General features: G+C 56.7%; 2 protein-coding genes across 9 annotated transcripts in view; one reads left to right on the top strand and one right to left on the bottom strand.

The window, feature by feature from the left end:
- Nucleotides 1–518: 518 nt before the first annotated feature.
- On the bottom strand, nucleotides 519–4540 carry FBXL15 (F-box and leucine rich repeat protein 15). Of its 4 annotated transcripts, XM_051800172.1 has the most exons (5): nucleotides 3787–3878; nucleotides 2993–3240; nucleotides 2631–2881; nucleotides 1377–1879; nucleotides 519–1013 (listed from the first exon to the last, which is right to left on the bottom strand). In XM_051800172.1, exons 3-5 carry the CDS (start codon nucleotides 2808–2810, stop codon nucleotides 824–826), a joined length of 873 nt encoding a protein of 290 aa, XP_051656132.1. In that variant the 5' UTR covers nucleotides 2811–2881; nucleotides 2993–3240; nucleotides 3787–3878; the 3' UTR covers nucleotides 519–823. The 4 variants fall into 4 exon arrangements, with proteins under 4 accessions (XP_051656132.1, XP_051656134.1, XP_051656130.1 ...); XM_051800174.1 differs by lacking the exons at nucleotides 2993–3240; nucleotides 3787–3878 and adding an exon at nucleotides 4429–4540; XM_051800170.1 differs by lacking the exon at nucleotides 2993–3240 and having other exon boundaries at nucleotides 3787–3904.
- A 35-nt stretch (nucleotides 4541–4575) lies between these two features.
- The window catches only part of PSD (pleckstrin and Sec7 domain containing), a 47018-nt gene continuing 32165 nt past the window's right edge, over nucleotides 4576–19428 (top strand). For 3 of the 5 annotated variants that reach the window (XM_051800081.1, XM_051800084.1, XM_051800085.1), the window contains exons 1-5: nucleotides 4576–4697; nucleotides 7176–7294; nucleotides 16423–17323; nucleotides 17405–17507; nucleotides 18178–18646. In XM_051800081.1, the coding sequence (XP_051656041.1) occupies nucleotides 16547–17323; nucleotides 17405–17507; nucleotides 18178–18646 (1349 nt within the window). In that variant the 5' untranslated portion in view covers nucleotides 4576–4697; nucleotides 7176–7294; nucleotides 16423–16546. Of the gene's footprint in view, nucleotides 4698–4891; nucleotides 5217–7175; nucleotides 7295–13438; nucleotides 13484–16422; nucleotides 17324–17404; nucleotides 17508–18177; nucleotides 18647–19428 lie in introns of those variants that run through there. The other 2 variants (XM_051800082.1, XM_051800083.1) reach the window with 2 other exon arrangements.

Here is a 19428-nt window from a genome sequence, read left to right on the forward strand (position 1 = left end):
CTTCTGCCATTTCTTACCAATATTGAGTGCCAAATTTCCAGCCATGCCACACGGAGCAAGATACAGTAGCAGGCCTGGGCACTACTAAAATGTTAAGTCAGAAGCTGGAAGAAACAAATGACAATGACCAACTGCTTTCAGTGACAGCACAGCTAGGTTTGGTGCTTTTCTGTCAGTGAAACTGTAGTTAGGAGCATCTCCCACCTTGCCCCAGCCTAAACCAGCACCCTAGGCCTGGACAGACACACTGCCTGCGCTGGGGCCATGCCAGTCCTTTGGTGCTAGGCTGGCCAGTGGCCACAGGCTGGAGCTAGGCTTACTGCCCTCCTCCCAGAGCCCAGAGGGGCCTGCCCTCTCCCAAGAGGAAGGCTGGTAGCTGTTCTCTTTCCTGCTCCAGCTGGTCTGGTTTGTTCCACAGCTCTGCTGGCATGCCCTGTACACCCACCCCAGGGGACAGTCCCCATCACACACTCCCCTGCCCTCTGGACAGCTGCCGCTTAGAGATTTAAAATACAACAAATAGTAAATCCTATCTATTAGCTGGCCTGGCCAAGGCCTGTTCAGCACCATGGTGTTCCTGCAAGTCAAGCGCTCTCTCCACGCCACTGTAGAGGGAGTTACTTTCCCCAGAGGCATCAATGAAGCCTATTCATGAACGCTCAGTGGCTGCTAAACAGCCCCAGAGGAAAGAGTGAGCCCCACTCAGGCCAGCCTCACCAATGGGACCGACCTCTCTCTCTGCACGTCTCCACAGCAGCCAGTTCCAGCATCCTTCCAGGTTCCCAGCGTTGCATCAGTCCCCCCCTCCCCGGCAGCAGCAGTTCTAGATCTGAAGGTTGATGAAAGGGGCGAAGCCAACCACATCCTCCAGGAGAATAAGAGCCCTCCGCAGTGGAGGCTCCACATCCAGCTCCACCCCACGGCTTCGGAGGATGCTCAAGCTGGACTCAGCCACGTTGTGGCAATGCTTGACCTTCAGCGAGCGCAGCTTGGGACAGTACTCAGCCAGGATTCTGCCAAGAAAGAAAGCACATGCAAGTTGCAAGTCAGGATTCCTAAGTGCACCATTCATGCTCTACTCTACTCCCAGCAGCCCAGCGTTCATGACTGTACCATACGTGCACCATCCTTTGGGAGCAGCACCCTGGCAGTCTGAGAGAAAGTCAAGGAACATGGTTGGATCCCAGACCTACCCTCCATAATATGCTGGGAAATTTGCTGTCAATAGCACACAGTGTCTCTCCTGAAGGGCCTGCAAGTGACTTCTCTCCCAGACTGAGCTCTCATTGCTTTCAGCATGAAGATATCTGCCTTTCCTCTCTAGTTCTCTTCCTCTCCCTACCCCAGTCACCTGCCATCCCCACATTGCTCAGTACCTGATGGAGTCATTCTTGACTCGCAGACACCCTGTGAGGTCCAAGTGCTCCAGCTCGGGGCAGCACTTGGCAGTCTCCTCGACTGCCACGTCGCCCACATTGGCATTGACAGCCAGCGACAGAGACTTGAGCCTGCTGCACTTCTGCACCAGGTAACAGATGGCCTCGTCCTTCAGCTGGCGGCAGGCTGTCAGGTCCACAGCCTCCAGGGCCTTGCAGTGGTCAGCCAGGCTGCGCAGGGCCAGGCTGTCCACCCAGTCGCACTGAGCCAGGGACAGCTGGCGCAGGTTGGGGCAGCTCAGCGAGATGGTCACCAGCGCATGGCGGCTGAGCTGGACGCAGCCCTTCAGCTGGATCTGGTGGAGGTGGTGGTTCTGCTCGATGACTGGGAGCAGCTCACAGTCCGTCAGCCAGGCAGAGCAGTTCTGGAGCGCCAGCTGCTGCAGTACTTTGTTGTCCTTCAACAGGTTAACAAAAGCAGCTCGAGGGATGGCAAATTTGATCTGTGTGGGGAACCCAGGAAGAGTTAGGCACCTCCCCAGCGTTTCACATCAGCCTGATCCTCACCAAATACCCTCTCCCCTCCTTTCTTCCACTGTGACAGTGGTGATCAAAGCCACTCTCTGTCCTCATCCTGGGGCAAACCCTACCATCAGACTCTCCTCACGTCATGCCAAGGCTACTGCCATAAGCTAGGAAGATGCTCTGGCTTCTCCATCCCATATAATCACTCCTGCATTTATATACCTGTGGTGAGCTCCACATGTCTGCTCTCCAAAAATCTCTTTGCTAGACCACTCTGTGTCCTCACAGAACAGCAGCTACTCCTATCTTTCCCACTCCTAGGCAGTGTCTCCTAGAGCTAGCACAAGCTTTCCCCGATGACCAGGCACAGAGTTACCCCCCATCAGACCCACCCTATTGCACAACCTCTGTGAGGACCAACAGGCTGTGCCACTCTAGAGCTGGCTTGTGTTTCTGCCAGCCAGTGCCCCATAATGGCCTAGGTGGAATTTCCAGGCTTACTCCTCCCAGGGCCTCTTGATAAAGACACTGGCATTGCTGAGCCCTGAATCACTACCTCTCCTCCCTGAGCCCATCTGTCCAGTCTGACACCTGAGCCATTAACCCAAGCTCCTGAGAAGAAACTACCCTCCTTGCCCAGAGGTTCTTCTCCCCACATAGATGCTCCCCTGTTAGTTCCAAAGCAGTAGGACATCTGTGTCCTCCCCCAGTCTCAGAGCCATCCAATACCTGGTTTGAGTCAAAGCAGCGCATGTTGGCCAGGTACAGCTGGATGAGAGACTGGAATGACTTGCTGACCCTCTGCAGGCTCAGGAGCTGCTGCAGTGGCAGATGACAGAGAATATGTGGAAGCAAGATGTCTTCCCAGGGCAGGTCCAGGAGGCATCTCCTGGTGGGGGTCAAACTCATCCTCAGACACCAGAGAGCCAGGCCACTGCGGGAGCTGGGCTAGATCACCTCACACCTACTGCCGAGAGCCTCTAGGAGGAACAGCCAGAAAGAAAGACTCAGCGACGTTTCCCACAATCAGCCCACAGGGTAAGTCCCTGTGGCGATCCATCAGCAGGGCATGTGCCTGCCACCTGCGTCACCTCCTCCCCAGCCTGGGACGTTCACTGCTCAGGCATCCGAGTCCACCTGCCCGCACTGCCCTCCAGGAGTCCTCGGGTAGGGCTTTCTACCAGCCGCTGATGGAGTCCCTGTCCCTCAGCGAAGCAGCAGGAGGCTGCTGCAGCATCACCGCACTGCTCGCAGGGTAGCTGTGCCCGGCTTTCACATCTGAGCGCCACTCTATTCGGCAGCTAGTCCCCGGCATCCAGTGCCGGGCCACTCGGGCGCCCTGCGAGGGGGAGAGACCAGGTCCCCGCTCCTTCCCGCGGGGAGCAACAAGGCCCCGGGGTCCCCCCACGGTGTCCCCCCGAGGAGCAGGCACTCGGCACCTCTGCGGTGATGAGGCCTCGGGCCGCGAGAGGAACCGGCAGAGGGGTTCTGGCAGTTCGGGGCCTCCCGAGCCGCCGTTGGAGGCCGGTTAGACTCGGCCCCAGCAGCACCCGCAGCTGGGGGAGCCTCGCCCGCGGCCGTTCCTGTCCCGCCGCCCCACGGGGCCCCGCTCGGCCCCAGAGTCGCCCCCGAGCTGCCCTGCCGCCGCGGCTGCAGGAGACACGCCGGGGCCTGGACACCGCCCCACTCCCCGCCGCAGGGCCCCGTGGCAAGGCGGCAGCGCAGCGCAGCCGAGCCGAGCCGAGCCCAGCCGAGCCGAGCCGAGCCGAGCCCAGCCGAGCCGAGCCGAGCCCAGCCGAGCCGAGCCCAGCCGAGCCCAGCCCAGCCGAGCCCAGCCGAGCCGAGCCCAGCCGAGCCCAGTCCTGCCCTGCCCTGCCCCCGGTACCTGCGGCCCCGGCGAAGCTCCCCCGGTCCGTCCATCCCGCCGCGCTGCACCCGCCCGGGACACCGGCGGCCGCCCATGACGTCACGGCGCCGGGCGGAAGTGCGCGCGCGCCACCGCCCCGCCCCCGCCCCGCGCCCCGGCGGCGGCGCGCGCGGTATCGGGGCCGGTCGGGAGGGGCCGGGAGCGGGGAGAGCTCGAGGCTGCCGGGCCGGGGCACCGGGCGGGTGGGGCACGGCGCTCACAGATCCCGTTGGTGTCCCAGCGGCTCCTGCAGGTGGCTCCCAGCGGCACGGCTCGGCCCGCACACCGGCCCTGGTGCCCCGGCTCCCCAGGCGCACCCGCTCCCCCGGGCGCACCGCCTGTCCCAGTTCCTCAGTTATCCCAGTTCCCCAGCGCACACCAGATCCCCAGTGCGCACCAGTTCCCCGTGGCCCCAGCTCCCCGGCGCGCACCTGTGGCTGCAGCCCCGCGGCTCCCCCGGTTCCCCCGTGCACACCGCCTGTCCCAGTTCCTCAGCTGTCCCGTCTCCCCAGCGCACACTAGGTCCCCAGCGTACACCAGCAGCCCCCGTTTCCCGTGGCCCCTGTTCCCGGTGCACAGGGGCTGTCCCCGTTCCCCACGGCCGCTGTTCCCGGTGCACACCGACTGTTCCCTGTTCCCGGTCCACACGGGCTGTCCCGGTGCACACCGGCTGTTCCCTGTTCCCGGTCCACACGGGCTGTCCCGGTGCACACCGGCTGTCCCCGGTCCCCGGTCCACACGGGCTGTCCCGGTGCACACCGGCTGTCCCCGGTCCCCGGTCCCAGCTCACGCCCCAGCCCCGCCGGGCAGGTGGACGCGCATGCGCATTGCGGCGGCGCTGTCCGTTCAGCACCACGCGGAGCCGGGACCCGCCGGACCCGCCGCTGCCGGTGAGCGACGACCCCGCTCCCGCCAGACCCCCCTGCCCCCGCCAGACCCTCCCGGCCACCCTCCCGGCTCTCTGCTCTCCCAGCGGGCTATGCCACCCCTCGCCCGCCCGCAGGAGCGGCAGGATCCCCGGGGAAAGGCCGGTGCCTGGGGCTTACCATCCTCACGGTGCCCCCGACCGGCAGCCGCTGGCCCCGCTCCCCCGCCGGTACCGGGCTACCCCGCCCGGGGCCGCCCGCGGCCCGCCCCCCCAGCCCGCATCCTCCCGCTTTGCCAGCCTACTCCCCCCGCCTCGCTCCCCGCCGGTGCCCCGCCCACCCCTGCAGCCCTGGGGAGCGAGCGGGGTCCGGCCCCTCGCCCGCAGCCCCCGAGGGGAACTGGCCCGGGCTCCTGCCCGCGCGGTTGCCATAACAACTCCGCAGAAACAGACGCTGCTCTTCCCTCCCCGCTGCCGCTTGCGGAGCGGACCCCCCCGCTGGTGCGGCACTCGCACACCACAGCCTCTACATGGCCCTGGGCAGGTGACCCCATCTCTGGCTCGGATCTGAGCCCTGCCGCCCTGTGCAGCATCAAGCTTCTGATCACTGCTGGCATAGGCACTATAAAAAATCCACCTGGCAAAAGAGCAAGACCCACATACAGTGAACGAGTCCCAAATACCCGTTCCCGAGTTCCCTGGAAAGCAATAACCTGTCTATGCAACTTATTGTGCTCATTCCCTCACAAGGCGTAAGCTGGTTTGCAGAAAGGTTTTCTCTCCCCAGTACCTGTCCTCTGGGGGAAGCTACCCACGCTGTCTACCCCGGATACGTGGCTCCCCGAGTTAGGACAGTACCTTTCTCACTTGCAGAAGGACAAACAATGCAGGGATTTTAAATTTTATATGGGAGTTGAGAGTGCCCCCGGCCATGTCCTGGGACAGCCCTTCCTTCCCCTGGGGTGGGGGCACTCTGTTCTTAAGTTCCTGCTGAGAAATGTGCCAGCTGGCAGTCCCTTAATATTCCCCTGTGAATGCCTGTGGCTGAAGCTGGCTACAAGGAGGGGTTTTGAAATAGTGGTCTTGGTCTGTGGACAAGGTGAGGGAGCACCAGCGAGCGAGGGATTGCAATGCTCAATTACATCTGACCTTTGCTGGAGGCTTTTTGTGCCAAAACAGACCTGGCTGGGAGCCTCCAGCTTTTGTTGAGTCCTTGCTTGAAGGAACTGTGCTGTGGATTGCTTGTTATCCTTCCTGAGCAATATGTGTGGCAAGTGGGACCTGCTCTGCTCCCACACTTACCTCTGTTTATTTTTTTCATTTCATCTGATCCAGCTGGGCTGGCTGAGTCACTTCCGCAGGAGCCTGCTGGTAGCAGGGCTCAGAGGCAGGCAGAGAGTCAGCCCAGGCAGATTCTGGATACCACAATGAAGTTGGGAGGCACTGTTATTTTAGAGGCAGAAGTGAGACATGGTTGTATTTGTTTCACCTCCATGGTATCCCAACCCTTTCCTGGCTTGTGCTGCACATGCAGAAGGAGAAGACTCTCCTACCTTTAAGATCTGGTGCCAAGGCAGAGCCTCAAGGTTTGGTTAGTGCAGGGCCATCTTCACTGAGGCACTCACGGCACCACTGAGGAATCATGCTTAATCCAGCTCACTTCAGCCTGCTTGCAGGACAGCATTCACCGTGCCAGGGCTGGAGGACTGCTGCCTCTCAGGCTGTACTGACTTTTTTTCAGGTGCAGCTCTCAGGGTCAGCATTGCCCTGGGAAACAATGAACAGCTCTTGGATCTTGCAGCCTGAAAACCAGTTTCCTGACTCACCACCACAGCAAGTGCAGTGGGGTGCTTATTCTGACAACCCTCTTTAGCTCTTGAGTTCAGTGCAGCCCTGATTTTGCTGTCTCGACAGTTAGAGGAGTGCAAGCAAGGTGGGGAAGAAAAGGGTAAACATGCCAGCTGTGTCAGGGTATAGCAAGGGTGACTGCCTCTGAAAGGGCAGGGCCTCCCCAGACACAAACCAGTCATTCAATACCTGCCCAATAGGGCAACTGAGTCAGGCCCAGCCTCATGATCAACAGGCAGGGTCATGATGATGGGGCAGGGCTGAGGTCCATCTAGGACACCAGCCTACAGGGGAGGGTCCAAATCAACAGTGCCCACAGCCTAACATAAGAACAGCTTAGCTAGGCTAAGCTGGAGACCAGTGCTCCTATAACACTTAATGGAAGATAAGAGCCCCAGGCTGCTCTTAAACAGAGCCACTGGGCCTATGGGCAGGAGTGGTGGAGGCTCCAGGGGTGGCTGGTTAGGGCCACTAAAGTTTATTAGTGTCCTGAGAGCCCTGAAAACTGATGGCCTGTGGGGGAATTGATAGGCAAGCAGGCAGGCTACAGCTACAGCTACACCTTCTGAGGCATATGTACTAGGTACTAGGAATTACGAACACTTCCCAGCTGTGACATGTGAAATGTTCAGATTGTTCTCTTTCTTCTCACCAGGTTGTTTGCAGATGCAGAAAGAGCATCAGAGACTCTTACTGTATTGTAGAGGTGTGTGCTGAGACACAGCTTTACACCATCAGGATGTCCAGTGAAGCCAGAAACTTAGGACTACAATGGTAAGGATCCCAAACCACTACTGGTTTTACACTCATGTCTGTAAAGATTTCCTGTATGCAGAGTGATTGTGATGTAGCTGTACAGCACTGAAGTACAGGGAGTGGGGGGTGTTACCCGCTGTAGCTTCACAGTGAACGGACAGCTCCAAGCAGACAAGCTTGAAGAACCAGAGCTTTGTTCTGCTCTGCTCAGTCAAGATTTGCAGAAAGCTTCTGCCTTTCTTGTGGCATATGCTCTGCCTAAGATGGGTCTGCATTTTTCTTGAGAGGTGCCTATAAGTTTCCTTTTTAAGCTTCAGCAAGATACACGTTTGTAGTTAAGCCATAATACCTCAAACTGTCTGCCAAAACAGCTTTGAGTTGACCCTGACGAGTGCTGGGTTGTGACACCTGCAGTCCTTGCAGGAAGGTTGTGACACCTGCAGTCCTTGCAGCAGCTGGGGAAGTGTATTGTACAGGTACCTTAAACAAGCAGGGGACACTGGTAAGGTCCGTGGCTCTCCTGTTATCCCAGTGACCACTGATGTCCTGTGAGGGAAAGCAGGGCTCCTGCGTCAGGCCTTGAGCTGATCTGTAGTAATGAGAGACCAAGCTGAGCCCTGGGGGGAGGAAACAGATTATCTCACAACAACTGCTGCTGCAGCTTTCTTGTGTATTCCTTGGAAACACAGGGTGCTAGCTGCTCTCAGAGCCAGGGCATGGCATCTTCATCCTCATGAATATCCCCTGAAGTGAACAGAGGCTTCAACCAGCCTCACTGCTGTGAGACAGTGCTGGTGCCTATCTGTGCTTCTGAAGAGTCTAGAGGAGGAGTTTGCTCTTCACCTCATCCTTTGGGAAGCAGAGGTGAGATTTAGGAAATTGGGCCCTGAAGGGAGAGGAGTCCTGTGCTTAGAAGAGCCCACCTCGAGTCGGGAATCCCAGTCTTTGGTTCCCAGAGATGCTCCTGATTTGCTGGCTATCATAGGTGAGTCTTCCCCACTCATGCACCTTGACTTTTCCCTTGCATTGAAAAGTTATGCAGTTATTTCCATGTCAGAGGTGTTATAAGAGGTTGGTTGGGTTTCCTGAAGTCTGCTGGGGTCTCCAGAAGCTGGTGCTGTCAAATGGTACACAACTTATTTTTAGGAGATCAGTACGGTGCCAAGCCAATATTATTCCAATGTCCTAAGATCTATCACGTCATATGATGGCTTGGCATCTTGCTGGCTAAACACCTTTGTCCTTGCAAAGACTTTGGGGGCATTTCCTTTACATTTACTAGTCTCAAGTGGGGCAAGAGATAAGATCTTGTCAAGGATACCAGTAGCTCTGCAGTGTTCACTCCTTTAAGATGTGAGAGCTAGATGAATGGAGAATCACAGAAGTTCAGTAAAGCCCCTCAACACTCTTTTTTCCTTGGACTCTCACCAGGTTCTTTCAAAGGATCTGGCTCCATCTTTTCTCTGGTTGCAAGATAAGTCTGACAGCCTCCATCACTCTCAAGGCTGGAGTAGACCACAGCTGGACCTCTTGGTTGCATGGGAGAAGGTGTTGAGTTCACAGGGCAAGTTCTGCTGTCAATGAGTGCTGAGATTGCACAGTGCCACCAGAAGCCAGTTTTAAGCCGGTGAAACAAGAACACATGATGACTTCTGTTCAGCTCTTCCCTGTACATACCACCTTCCTCCTTCTCTTATTGAGAAAAGACTCTGACTATACAGTCAGGGCTGAAAAAAATAAATAGAAGCAAAGCAAGGCCAAGTTCTGCAAGTCATAGCTGAAAGAGGAACATGCATGAGAACAAGCTACACACAAACGCAGGGTTGTTCTGCAGCATGAATCTACTGCATTCAAGCTTTCAGTGTGTCCTTTGCACGTATCTCCACACATCTCCATGATAGCAGGTTTTACTCAGTTTTCTGGATATATATATATTATATATAATGATCTTCTAGGGTTTCCACGCCTTTTACACAATTCTGTATGTGCTATGTTCTCCCTGTGCTGGGTCAGGGTATGTGTCTGGAGCTTATTGTCTCCTTTCTGGATAAAATGCTCTGTATTCATTACTCTTACTTCCCCTGACACCCTTTCCCCATTTGAATCTTGAGGACGAAGGTGTGGGGAAGGGATCACACCTTACTGTTGCAGAAATTAGCTGGAGAGCAGCTCTAGAGATGCTGCAGCACAAGGGTATCCTGGGAGGCTACACCAGAGAAGAGTGATTTGGGTTGCTTCAGACTAAATTTGTCTCTTTGATGCAGTGACTCATCATGGTGAGGTGGGTCTGGTGAATGACCTGCTGGCACCCAGAAATCTCTGTCTTTAGTGGAGAGCCCACCTCACTGGCCAGAAATCTCCTGCTTTCCTTCAAGACCATCTTTCCCTGAGCATCTTTTAACCAAGTGATACTCCCACACGATTGTTCCCCTAACTGCTGTGTAGGGAGATTATTTATGGCTCAAGTTGTGCTGAGGCCCCACCTCCCACGTCCCCAGGACAGGTTTTATCATACTGTCATTTCTGTCTTCATCTTGACAGAGCAATGCTGGTGCAGGAGGAGGCCCACTCACTGTGCAGGTGCTGCCTGTCACTGGGACAGAGTCTAAGGAGATTTCTGTAATAGCAGGTGTTCCTGGGGCATGACAGAAATATTTTGTTACAGGCCACTCTGAGGATCAGCACACAGCTTTTGACACCATCTTTCTATACTTCTGCTCTTTCAAGTCTCTGCTCCTCCTGCGAGAGGGAGAGCACCAGGTAGTGAGCTGGGACACTGAGTAGGGCACTGGCGATTGGGCAGGCAGCAGCTATCCCTCACATAGGCTTTAGTCTGCACGGGTTTGTCTCTCTGGTAAGACATTTTGCAGTCTGCCCTCTTTTAGAGTGCCTTTCACTCTGAAAAATCCTCTTGTGGTCCCACATGACTGCCCCATACAGGGAAGCTGCAAGAGGCACAGAACAGCGCACTCGTGCTCTCCCCAGCTCCAGGCTTGGGGAGGGAGGGGGAGCTGCTGGCAGGATCTCCAGTGCTGTCTTTTTACCCTGACTAAGCTGTAAAGCAGCATTTGTATAACAGACTGTCAAGGGAGGCTTTTTTCACTGTTTATCCTTAACCACCAGTCTGGTGGAATAACAGATAAGTGCATCAGCCCATTAAAGACTTGGCTTATGCTGCAGTGGCTTTTTTAATATACAGCTAGGAAGTGGTTGGGTGTTGGCATCAGAGGCAGAAGGCATTAATTAGAGCCATGTAGTTAAGTCTAGGCCCTGAGGGAACACATGCAACCTAATTGGTTGCCCTGGAGCCCTCAATGCAGAGATGAGGGGAGTTCATCTTCCCTCGCCGTCACTGGGACTCATCTACTGCAGGGCTGGAGTTGCTATTTCCATGATACTTCCAGTGAGCCGGGTGAGGAGAACCCATCTGCTGATGGAGTGACTGCCCCCACTTGCTGGGCTACAGTGTGCCCTGAGTCTACAGTACAGCTACACTGACTTTGGCAGCAGTGGGGCAGAATACGCCCTTGTGCCCCTGTGCCTTAAGCACAAACTGCTCAGGAAACAGCTCTGACAGTCCCCCTAGGCTCAGAGGAGCAGCCCTGGGGTGCACTGGGATGTTTACCCCCAGTGGAACTCGAGCTGCAGCTGCAGGAGAGGCACCTTTCTGGAAACTGATCTGAAGCAGATGTCTCTTGCAGGCATCAGCCCCTCCTGCCAACTGCAGGAAAGAGCTCTTGCCTACCCCCTCTTCACCCAAATTTTATCTAGATCTGTACAGTTGCTGGGACACTATGACATCTCAGGTTGATCTCTTCCAAGCAAGAAGTTAATCACTGATGACACCCACACCCTTCTGGCCTTTGGGGGTGAAAACTGGGTTGCAGGCTTACGAAAACAAGCCAGTATTGCAATAGTTAGAAAACTCTTGAAAGGTGTTGCAGAGCCCAGGAGGCTGAAAAGGATGACATGGAGCTGAGTGGACTCTAATGCAGGAAGGATGTGGTACCTGCAGGTAAGGACTGGAGGTGATGAAGTACCCAAGTGACAGTAAAGAGGGTTCCTAGTGCACTGCACTCCTGGCTCTCTAGCTAAGCCCAGTGGACTGGGGTTGTGGGGTAGAGCAAGGGAGACTCCTTGTCCCCTTCTGTTATCTGCCAGAGGGGTTCTCTGCTCTTTCCTGTCCTGAACCATCTGGGGAGGGATTCACAGCAAGGAGGGATCAGGAGAGCCAGGGCTAAATCCTGCTCCAAGCAGGGCTTATGGCATTGCTGGCCAGACCCACATATGTGGGCACATCTTTCAGGAGTTATAAGGCTGTGGGAAGGTGAGCAGGATGTGATAGGGAGAGCAACAGCTACTGCTACTGCAGGGTAAATGGATGTTTTGGACAGAAATGTATTTTCTGTGGATGGTCTGGATCTCCACTCAGGATGGTAGGAAAGGACCTCTTACCTTCTGCAGCTCTCAGCAGGGCTGCCTGCAGGTGCTGAGAAGGCAGACATGCCTTGTCCTGGTATGGAAACACTGGGAAAGCTCTGAGCTCTTCCACTTGGTTAAATTTGTCACTCTAGCTGTGGCTTAGAGAAAAGCCTTCCCTCTCCCCGCCCTCCTGCCATCAAGAAGCTGCTGAAGGAATCAGGTCGTTGATCCCGCAGCAGTGAAGCCCCTAATTAGCCCAGCTTCTTGGAGTCTGCCAGGAAAGCCGACTGTGTGTGAGGCAGCTCTGAGACCCACGGTCCTCAGTGTGGAGGAGAGGGGCCCTGCGCAGGCAGAAGTCTGGAAAAGGAGAAAATGGCAGCGCTTTGATGCATTAAATATGAGGAGAGCCTGCCCAGCCTGATGACTTCTCCCCATGTTCCCATGCCTGGAAGGGGAGAAGGAGACACACTTTCTGGGTGACAGTGGGCGCAGGTGGGCATGGAGCTGGGCTGGCTGCAGGCGGGGAAAGCAGCAAGGAGAGGCAGCTCTTCCCAAATTCCTCTTGCAGGCATTATGTACACGTGAAGCCCCGGCTCCCTTGGGCTTCTCCTCTCATACACATTTAATAATGATTGCTGGGCTGGGTAATAAATTGCTGTTTAATAGCAAATCGATCTGGCAACCCGTGTGAGCACAAGTGCTGGCTGCCAGTCCCAGCGGCTGCCGTACACGGAGCCAGCACACTGGCAGCACAGTGGCCTGGAGCCCAGCCGCAGCACCTCTCACCTTGGTACCCAGCTGTCCCATATGAGCTCTACTCGCACATGCTGCGGGTGCCAGCAGAGCCCACACACCGAGGCAGGATACAAGTGATGGGTGATTTTCCCCCCTTGTAGCTAGGAGTGGTTTCCTGAGATTGGCGTGGCTTTTACCATCCTGGGGGTGCCGTGACACTGTGATATCAAGTCCCTGGTGTCTTGAAACACCTTGGCACACATGGCTGTGGTGTGCTTAAGGTGATGACCTTTGGAGAGATAAATCCCTGGCACAGAGCCTATGCTCTAAGGCAAGGACCAGCAGCCTGGGGATGTTGGCCAGTGGCCCAGGCCCCATTGTAGCCTTTATCTTCTCATCCTTGTGGTTCCCAAGCAGTGGTGGAGCACATGGCAGCCTGTACCCTATGGCACAGGGCACAACACACAGGGCTGTGCATACTCACGCATGAGGACACGTGCCAGCGGCCCCATAGTAACTTGCACGCTGCTGAGCAGGGACATGCCTTGCATGGCGATATGCACACCGATGAGCGCAGATGTGCACACGAGGACACTGGAACACACACGGCAGCATACGGGGTCGCACTGCCAGCGCACGAGGTTCACACCGGCACAGGGGGTGTGCACACCGGGCCGGGGATGTGGAGGATGCTACACGGAGGGGGTGGACCCACCCTGCCGCACAGGGGACCTGCAGCCGGCGGCGGCGTGGATTCGGCGGTGGCTCCTCGTGTGCCGGTGCCACCGCGCGGGGCGGGGCGCGGCGCCGGGCGGGGGCTTCCCATTGGCTGTGGGGGCTGTCAGCGGGGCGGAGTGACAGCCCGGGCCGGGATTAGCGCGGCGGGGAGCGGCGTGCTGCGGCCGGTGGCACCGTATCGGACCGGACCGTGCCGTGCCGTGCCGTGCTGTGCTGTACCGCACCGCACGGTGCCCGACGGGCCGAGCCGGGCCGGCCGGGCCGGCGGCAGCGCGGAGCAGCGGCACGCAGCATGCGGCGGCGGCACTGCCGGTGAGGCGCGGGGAGCGGAGCGGGGCGGGGCGCGGAGGGGACCGGAGGCCGGAGCGGGGCGTTGGGGGAGCGGGGAAAGTTGCAGCAGTTGTTGCGGGGACCGGGGCGGCTCTGCGTCCCTCTGGCATCGGTGACCGGCGGGCAGCGGCACGGGGCTGCGGTGGCACCGGCGGCACGGGGCGGGGCCGAGACCCCCCCGCCGCTGTCGCGGAGCGGCCCCGGTGTGCCGGTGCGGCGGGACGGGCGCGGGGCCGCTCCCCGGGCAGGGAGAGCGCGGCCGGCGGCTCCGCGGGGGGAGCGAGCAAGCGGGAGGCTCCGCAGGCTCCCCTGGCCGGGGGGGCTCCCTCCTTATCCGGATGGATGTCACATCCACTCAGGGCTGATCCTGCCGAGACGGGAGGTGCCGGGCAAGGGAGGCCGGGCGGGGGGTGTCGGGGAATGAAGAGCATGCTCAGCCTTAGCTCAAAGGGGGGGCACGTCCCCTGCAAAAACACCTCATCACGAAGGGGTCCCCTGTTTACCCTACAGCCCTCGGACCGCCAGGCACCCCGTTTCGGTCACCACTGCATCCCCCGAAACTGCTCCGTGTCCCTCGGGAGGGTAGAGTCATCTCCCGGCGGCCATCCCGCCCTAGCCCCGTCAGGTGGCCCGGCAGCCACAGCCTGGTTTCGCCAACTACGGCCCGTCGTGTGAATTCAGTCCCCAGCCCTGCACCTCTTGCTTCCGTCCCATCTCTGTCCCGTTCTTTGCCCAATTCCCTCTCATCCTCCTCCAGCTCCTGCGCGTTGTCCCCACACTCCCGTGGCGTGGGTGTGCTCTTCCCCCGCAGCGTAAGCAGTTCCTGCTGGCTGCTGCCTTCCCACCGCATCACTCCGCCAGGCAAGCGCCTGCATGGGGACCAGCCATCCCCTGTTGCACCGGGTGCAGCTCAGAGCGAGGGCCGAGAGGCATCCCTGGACATCCCTTTGGCCACTAAGAAGGGACAGCCAGGAGGAACAAGTTTCTTGTGAGATGTTTTATTGAACAAATTAAATTCCCCACTGATGTGCAGCTCCCAGCTATCACACTACAGCTCCCAAGTTTTCCTCTTTGAATGCATGCCCAGGGTTGTCCAAGCAGACACCCTATGAGCTTTCATTTGCAGGACTTCTCCTGCCTTTAGGCAGCAGGACCAGCAAGGCTCTCTCCAGCCCACTGGTGCTTTACAGCCCAACCCATTCATCACAGTGATTTAAAGAGCATCCGTTCAATGCACAACTGAAATCAGCAAGCAGGAAGCCTTAGCTCCATCACTGGTTTTTCATCACAGTTGCATTTGTGCCTTTTACCTTTCATTATTAAAGAAAAGCTCACTCCACTGGATGGTGTAGCCATCTGGCTTCGGTGGGTCAAAGGCAGGCATGGCCTTTACTCTGAATTTGATAATTCTTTAATAACCAGAACAACACTCTGCTTATCCTGTTTATTCTAGTAATAACTCACATGCATCGAGATAGGCTGGTTTTTGTAGATTTGTTATGCTACAGTGAATGCAAACTATTCCAAGTGATAAGTTTTTTCCTTGGCATGTGTGTCAGTCTGTACTGAGATAAAAAGTGGAATTTCATTTGAAATATATAAACCCTGCATCTTTATTATTTATCAGTTAACTTCAGCAACCTTGAATGTGAACACAACCATAACAGGAGAAAAAGATTTTAAAAACAGAAACTGATAAATTAAACACGAGAGTATATTTTTGCAGTGAGTGAAGTAAAAGATTGCTGCTGCTCAGCAGGAGACAGATTTTTTAGCAATGCGATAGTGCAGATAGATGGGCGCCTGTCCCACAGGTGTGATTTGGGTTATTTTATTAAGAGTTATGTCTCTGCATCTTTGGAACCTAAACACTGTGGAAAATTGAGCCCCACGTCCTTTAGGAATTTAATCCTGTCTGGTTTGCACTCAGAAACAGGGAGAAGAAATCATGTTTTCCTGTTTGCAGCTGGCATTTGGTTTCTCACTTTCAAATGGTGAGAGTGCAGGACTTAGTATCTTGGCATCTGTCAGAAGGCAAATGCAGCCAAGCAGAATCTTCTCTGCACATTAAGAATTTGAAGAAACTCAGGGAAGGATAAGTACAAGTTTTAGCTCCACTGGAAAAAAGAAAAATGTCAGCAGCAGGGCTGATGGGGGCACCGGGTCCTGCCTTCCCCTGCAGCCACCCACCCATTGCTGTGGGGTATCTGGCCCCACCTCTGGGTAAATGGTCTCTGGGCAGAGACAGGCAGGCAAGTGAGCTGTATGCAGGACAGGCATGCCTTGTTCCCCCAGGCTGGGATTGTCTGTAACCACTGCTTTTTGGATCTACTGGTGTTGACAGCTCTGTCTGCGCCACCAGTAGTGGCTGCGGCATGTGCTGGTGTGACACAGTTTAAACCCAGGCTGACCTCCAAAGAGAGAGGCTCCTTGCCCTTGCTGCTCATGTTAAACTCATTGAGCAAGTGTAATTGGAGGATGTCTCAGTGATCCAGTATATAATTTTTTTCCCCCTTATTGAAGTGATTTTAGTAGGCTATAGGCTGTGGGTAGTAAATATATTCAGCCTAAAGCAGGATAAATGAAACCCATTTTATAGTGTGCTCTCTCACTGTGTCTGGGGTGCTGGTCTGTGGGGTAAATGTCTGAGCATCCTGGCACCCTGGGGAGAAAGCACACACTCTGGGTGCCTGGGGCCAAGCAAGGGACTGCCAGTGTCCCTGCGGTCGTGCTGGTGTAATGCCCTCAATGAACCTTGCCAGCTTCTTGCAACAGGAGGGGATTTGCCGGGGGCTGTGTCACCTGGAGCATCTCTTGCTCCTGCGGCAAGGACAGGGCCACTTTGGCTTGTCCTCCCTATGGCCACAGACTCTTTCTTGTGCCTTCCCTTCCCTAACCATCTCTCCTCGCCCTTGTTTCAGGGCTGCCTGAGGATGCATCGCCTCTCAACTCAGACATCTCAGGGGTACCAAGAACCTGCCTTGCTGTGTCTGTGCCACCCTGCTGGGCTCCAGACCTGACACCTCTGTGCCCTCTTCCAGCAGGATGGCCCAAGCGGGGGGACCTGTCCGCTTCCACCCTGAGGAGGGCTGTGCTGTCTCACCCCCGCCATTTGCCCACAGGGTGAGCCGGCGGCCCTGGCTGGCAGGGGGGAGCCTCGACGCTGGGCGGCACAGCCCCCCGCCCTGCCTCACCCCCAACCTCAACGCCGGCCGCCTCCACCTGCTGCGCAAGGGCCTGGCACCTGATACCCGCCGCTGCCCCCTCGGCCTGTACAGCAGCACCGGCTCCTTGGCCCGCAGGCCGGCTGAGGCGGCACCCTTTGGCAATGGGAGCTGCCCGGGCACAGGGCGACTGACTGCCCCCTGCACCCCACGGCGGGGCCGGCCTGGCCCAGCCATCGCCTCCCTGGGCAGACGCAGCCCACCAGTGGCGGAAACCCCAGAGGGACACAGCTCTGTTGTCACCTTCCGCTTCATTGAGAAGGCCAGTGTGCGGACCCTGGGGAGCCCGACAACGCCCCATGTCCGCTGGGAGAATGGCCCCTACAGCCTCAGCCGCAGCCTGGAGCTCACTGGGGACATGGGATCCCCCCAACCCCAGACCCTGCCCCAGGAGCGGCTCCTGCACACACTGAAGTTGGAGGCTTCCGCGTCTGACCCGCTCCTGGCCGGGGACAGGACCCCAGGGGGGACACGTCCCTGTGGGAAGGAGTTCTGTGCCATCAACACCAGCTGCCTCTGCCGATCCCTCACCAATGGGCTGCCAGAGGAGTTCCCTACATTCTCCAGAAGCCCCCTGAAGCCAGAACCCCGTTCCCAAGTAGGTACTGGGGTACCCCACAGCGGGCGTGGGGCTCTGCCCTGGGGATCCATTGTCCACTCATCGCTCTTCCCTCTGCAGGGCAACGCTTGGCTGTACCCCCGGCAGAGCTCGGCCCATGCCCAGCGCATTGCCAAGGCCAAGTGGGAATTCTTCTATGGCTCCTCAGATGCCCCAAAGACAGGTAAGAAGTTGGAGGGGGATGCCCTTGGCTGTACCCACCCCTCCTTTGCAAGTCTGTATTGCTGCCAGAACTCTCCCTGGGGCTGCCCATCCCTCGGGGCTTTTCAGCACCCACAGGAAAGCCAAGTCTCCCTCAAGATTGGCCAGTCTGTGTCCTTCTGGGGCCAGATCCTGCACACACCAACCTCCCTGCAGAGTCCCCTATGGCCCTGCAAAGGAGATGACACAGAGCCCATGGCTGCCTCTGCAGAAGGGCTTTTGGGTTCAGATGGGGGCTCAAGGCTGGCTGCGGATGCACTAGCCCTGACAGCAGCCTGTCTCTGCCTCTCACACTCTTTTTTCTTCTGCCTCCCTGTCACTGTTCCCAAGTGCACATCACATAGTGGAGTCACCTTCCCTGGAGGTGTTCAAGAAATGATTGGACATGGCACTTAATGCTGTGATTTAGTTGACATGCTGAAAAAGTTGGGACGTTTTGATGTTGGCAGGAGGATCAAAGGTCGGACTCAATGATCTTGGAGGTCTTTTCCAACCTTAATGATTCTATGACATGTATCATGAATGGCACATGAGTTCTTGGTGTGTGTATCTGTGTGATGCTGCAGGAGTGGCTCCTCAGAGCTCTCCAGTGCAGCTCCCCATTGCTCTGAATGCTTGGGCCTTCCTTGCAGGCTCTTCTGCCCCTGACTCCACGCCCTTGGCTGAGTCCCCCCACAAGTCTGTCTCCCCACTGCCTGCTAAGCCACCAGTGTCAGTACCTGAGCACAGCCTGAGTCACGTGGAAGTGGAGATAGAAGTGTCTCCTCTGGGCAACCAGAAGCCTGGCTCCTGTGAGACTGGGATTATAAGGAGGACAGTGAAGTACTCTGAGACAGACTTGGACACTGTTCCACTGAGGTGCTATCGTGAAACCAACATCGATGATATCCTGGCCGAGAAGGAAGAAGTGGATTCAGCAATTGAGAGCCAGAAGGACAGTGAGAGCAACCCAAGCTTTGGGGGCACGCCAGGCAGAAGGAACAGCACACCAGAGGAGCCCCCCACCCCAGGCACTGGCTGCTTGAAGGATGGGCTGCGGGACAGGGACATGGACGAGGACAATGAGGTGTTTGCAGCAATGAAGAAGGAGAATAGAGAAAGGTGAGGCTCTGTGCATGAGGCAAAAAGTTCCTCTTGCCCTCCTTATTATATCCTGCATGGCAAAATGGGCTCTGCCAAAAAGTGTCTGACACAAAAATCCCATTAGCTCCATGCAAACTGTGTGTGTGGGTGAGATGGGATTCCTGGATTTCACCACAGGGACTGGGACTGGGGCTGGGACTGGGAGGGGGCCCTCACTGAACTATGGGAAGAGTAAGGCAGCACAGGTGATCCAGCCCTGTGCACTAGGCTCACCCCTGGGTGAACCCTTGCAGCTCAGGTTGCCTGGCTGAGTCAAGGCTTCCCACCATGAGTCCTGACAGGTTAATTACATTCTGCCCCAGTGCTGCCAGGTGCTGGGGTGATGGTGTCAGGGTACCTGAGCACAGGTCGTGTCCTACAGCTGCTCTGGACTGGCAGGTGCTGCCATACTATCCTACCCTCCACATATGGCTGTGCTTCAGTGGTGGGAGCGGTCCCATTTGCTTGGCCTCAGTAGGTATTTACCATGTTTGGGAAAGAGTAGGGGATACATTTGGATGCAAAAAGCTTTTTCTTACCTTTTGTATGATTTTTCACGTGTGGCAAAACACCCTGTGCTGGGAGGCTGATGGAGTGGGCGATACCAAGGTTATCATTCAGTTGCCTGCCCCTGGGCGGCAAGCGTGCTCCGAGCTGCTGTCTGCCCACTGCCAGGCATGGGCAACCAGGACCTATGAGACATGGCCCTTTGGCCTGGTGGCATGAGACTGCCCATGGAGGTTTCTCTGGAGTGGTGGTTT

This window comes from Manacus candei, unplaced genomic scaffold, assembly GCF_025592945.1.
Source record: "Manacus candei isolate 608988 ecotype Guabito, Panama unplaced genomic scaffold, ASM2559294v1 h1tg000050l, whole genome shotgun sequence".
Classification (NCBI taxonomy): domain Eukaryota; kingdom Metazoa; phylum Chordata; class Aves; order Passeriformes; family Pipridae; genus Manacus; species Manacus candei.

What these genes read in the sequence shown, in the direction of transcription:
- FBXL15 (XM_051800174.1), bottom strand. Translation starts at nt 2,810, where the DNA reads ATGAGTTTGACCCCCACCAGGAGATGCCTCCTGGACCTGCCCTGGGAA. An exon ending in GCTGCTTTGACTCAAACCAG is followed by an intron (nt 1,880 to 2,630) that starts GTATTGGATGGC and finishes TTCCCCACACAG; the next exon opens with ATCAAATTTGCCATCCCTCG. An exon ending in GTCAAGAATGACTCCATCAG is followed by an intron (nt 1,014 to 1,376) that starts GTACTGAGCAAT and finishes CTTTCTTGGCAG; the next exon opens with AATCCTGGCTGAGTACTGTC.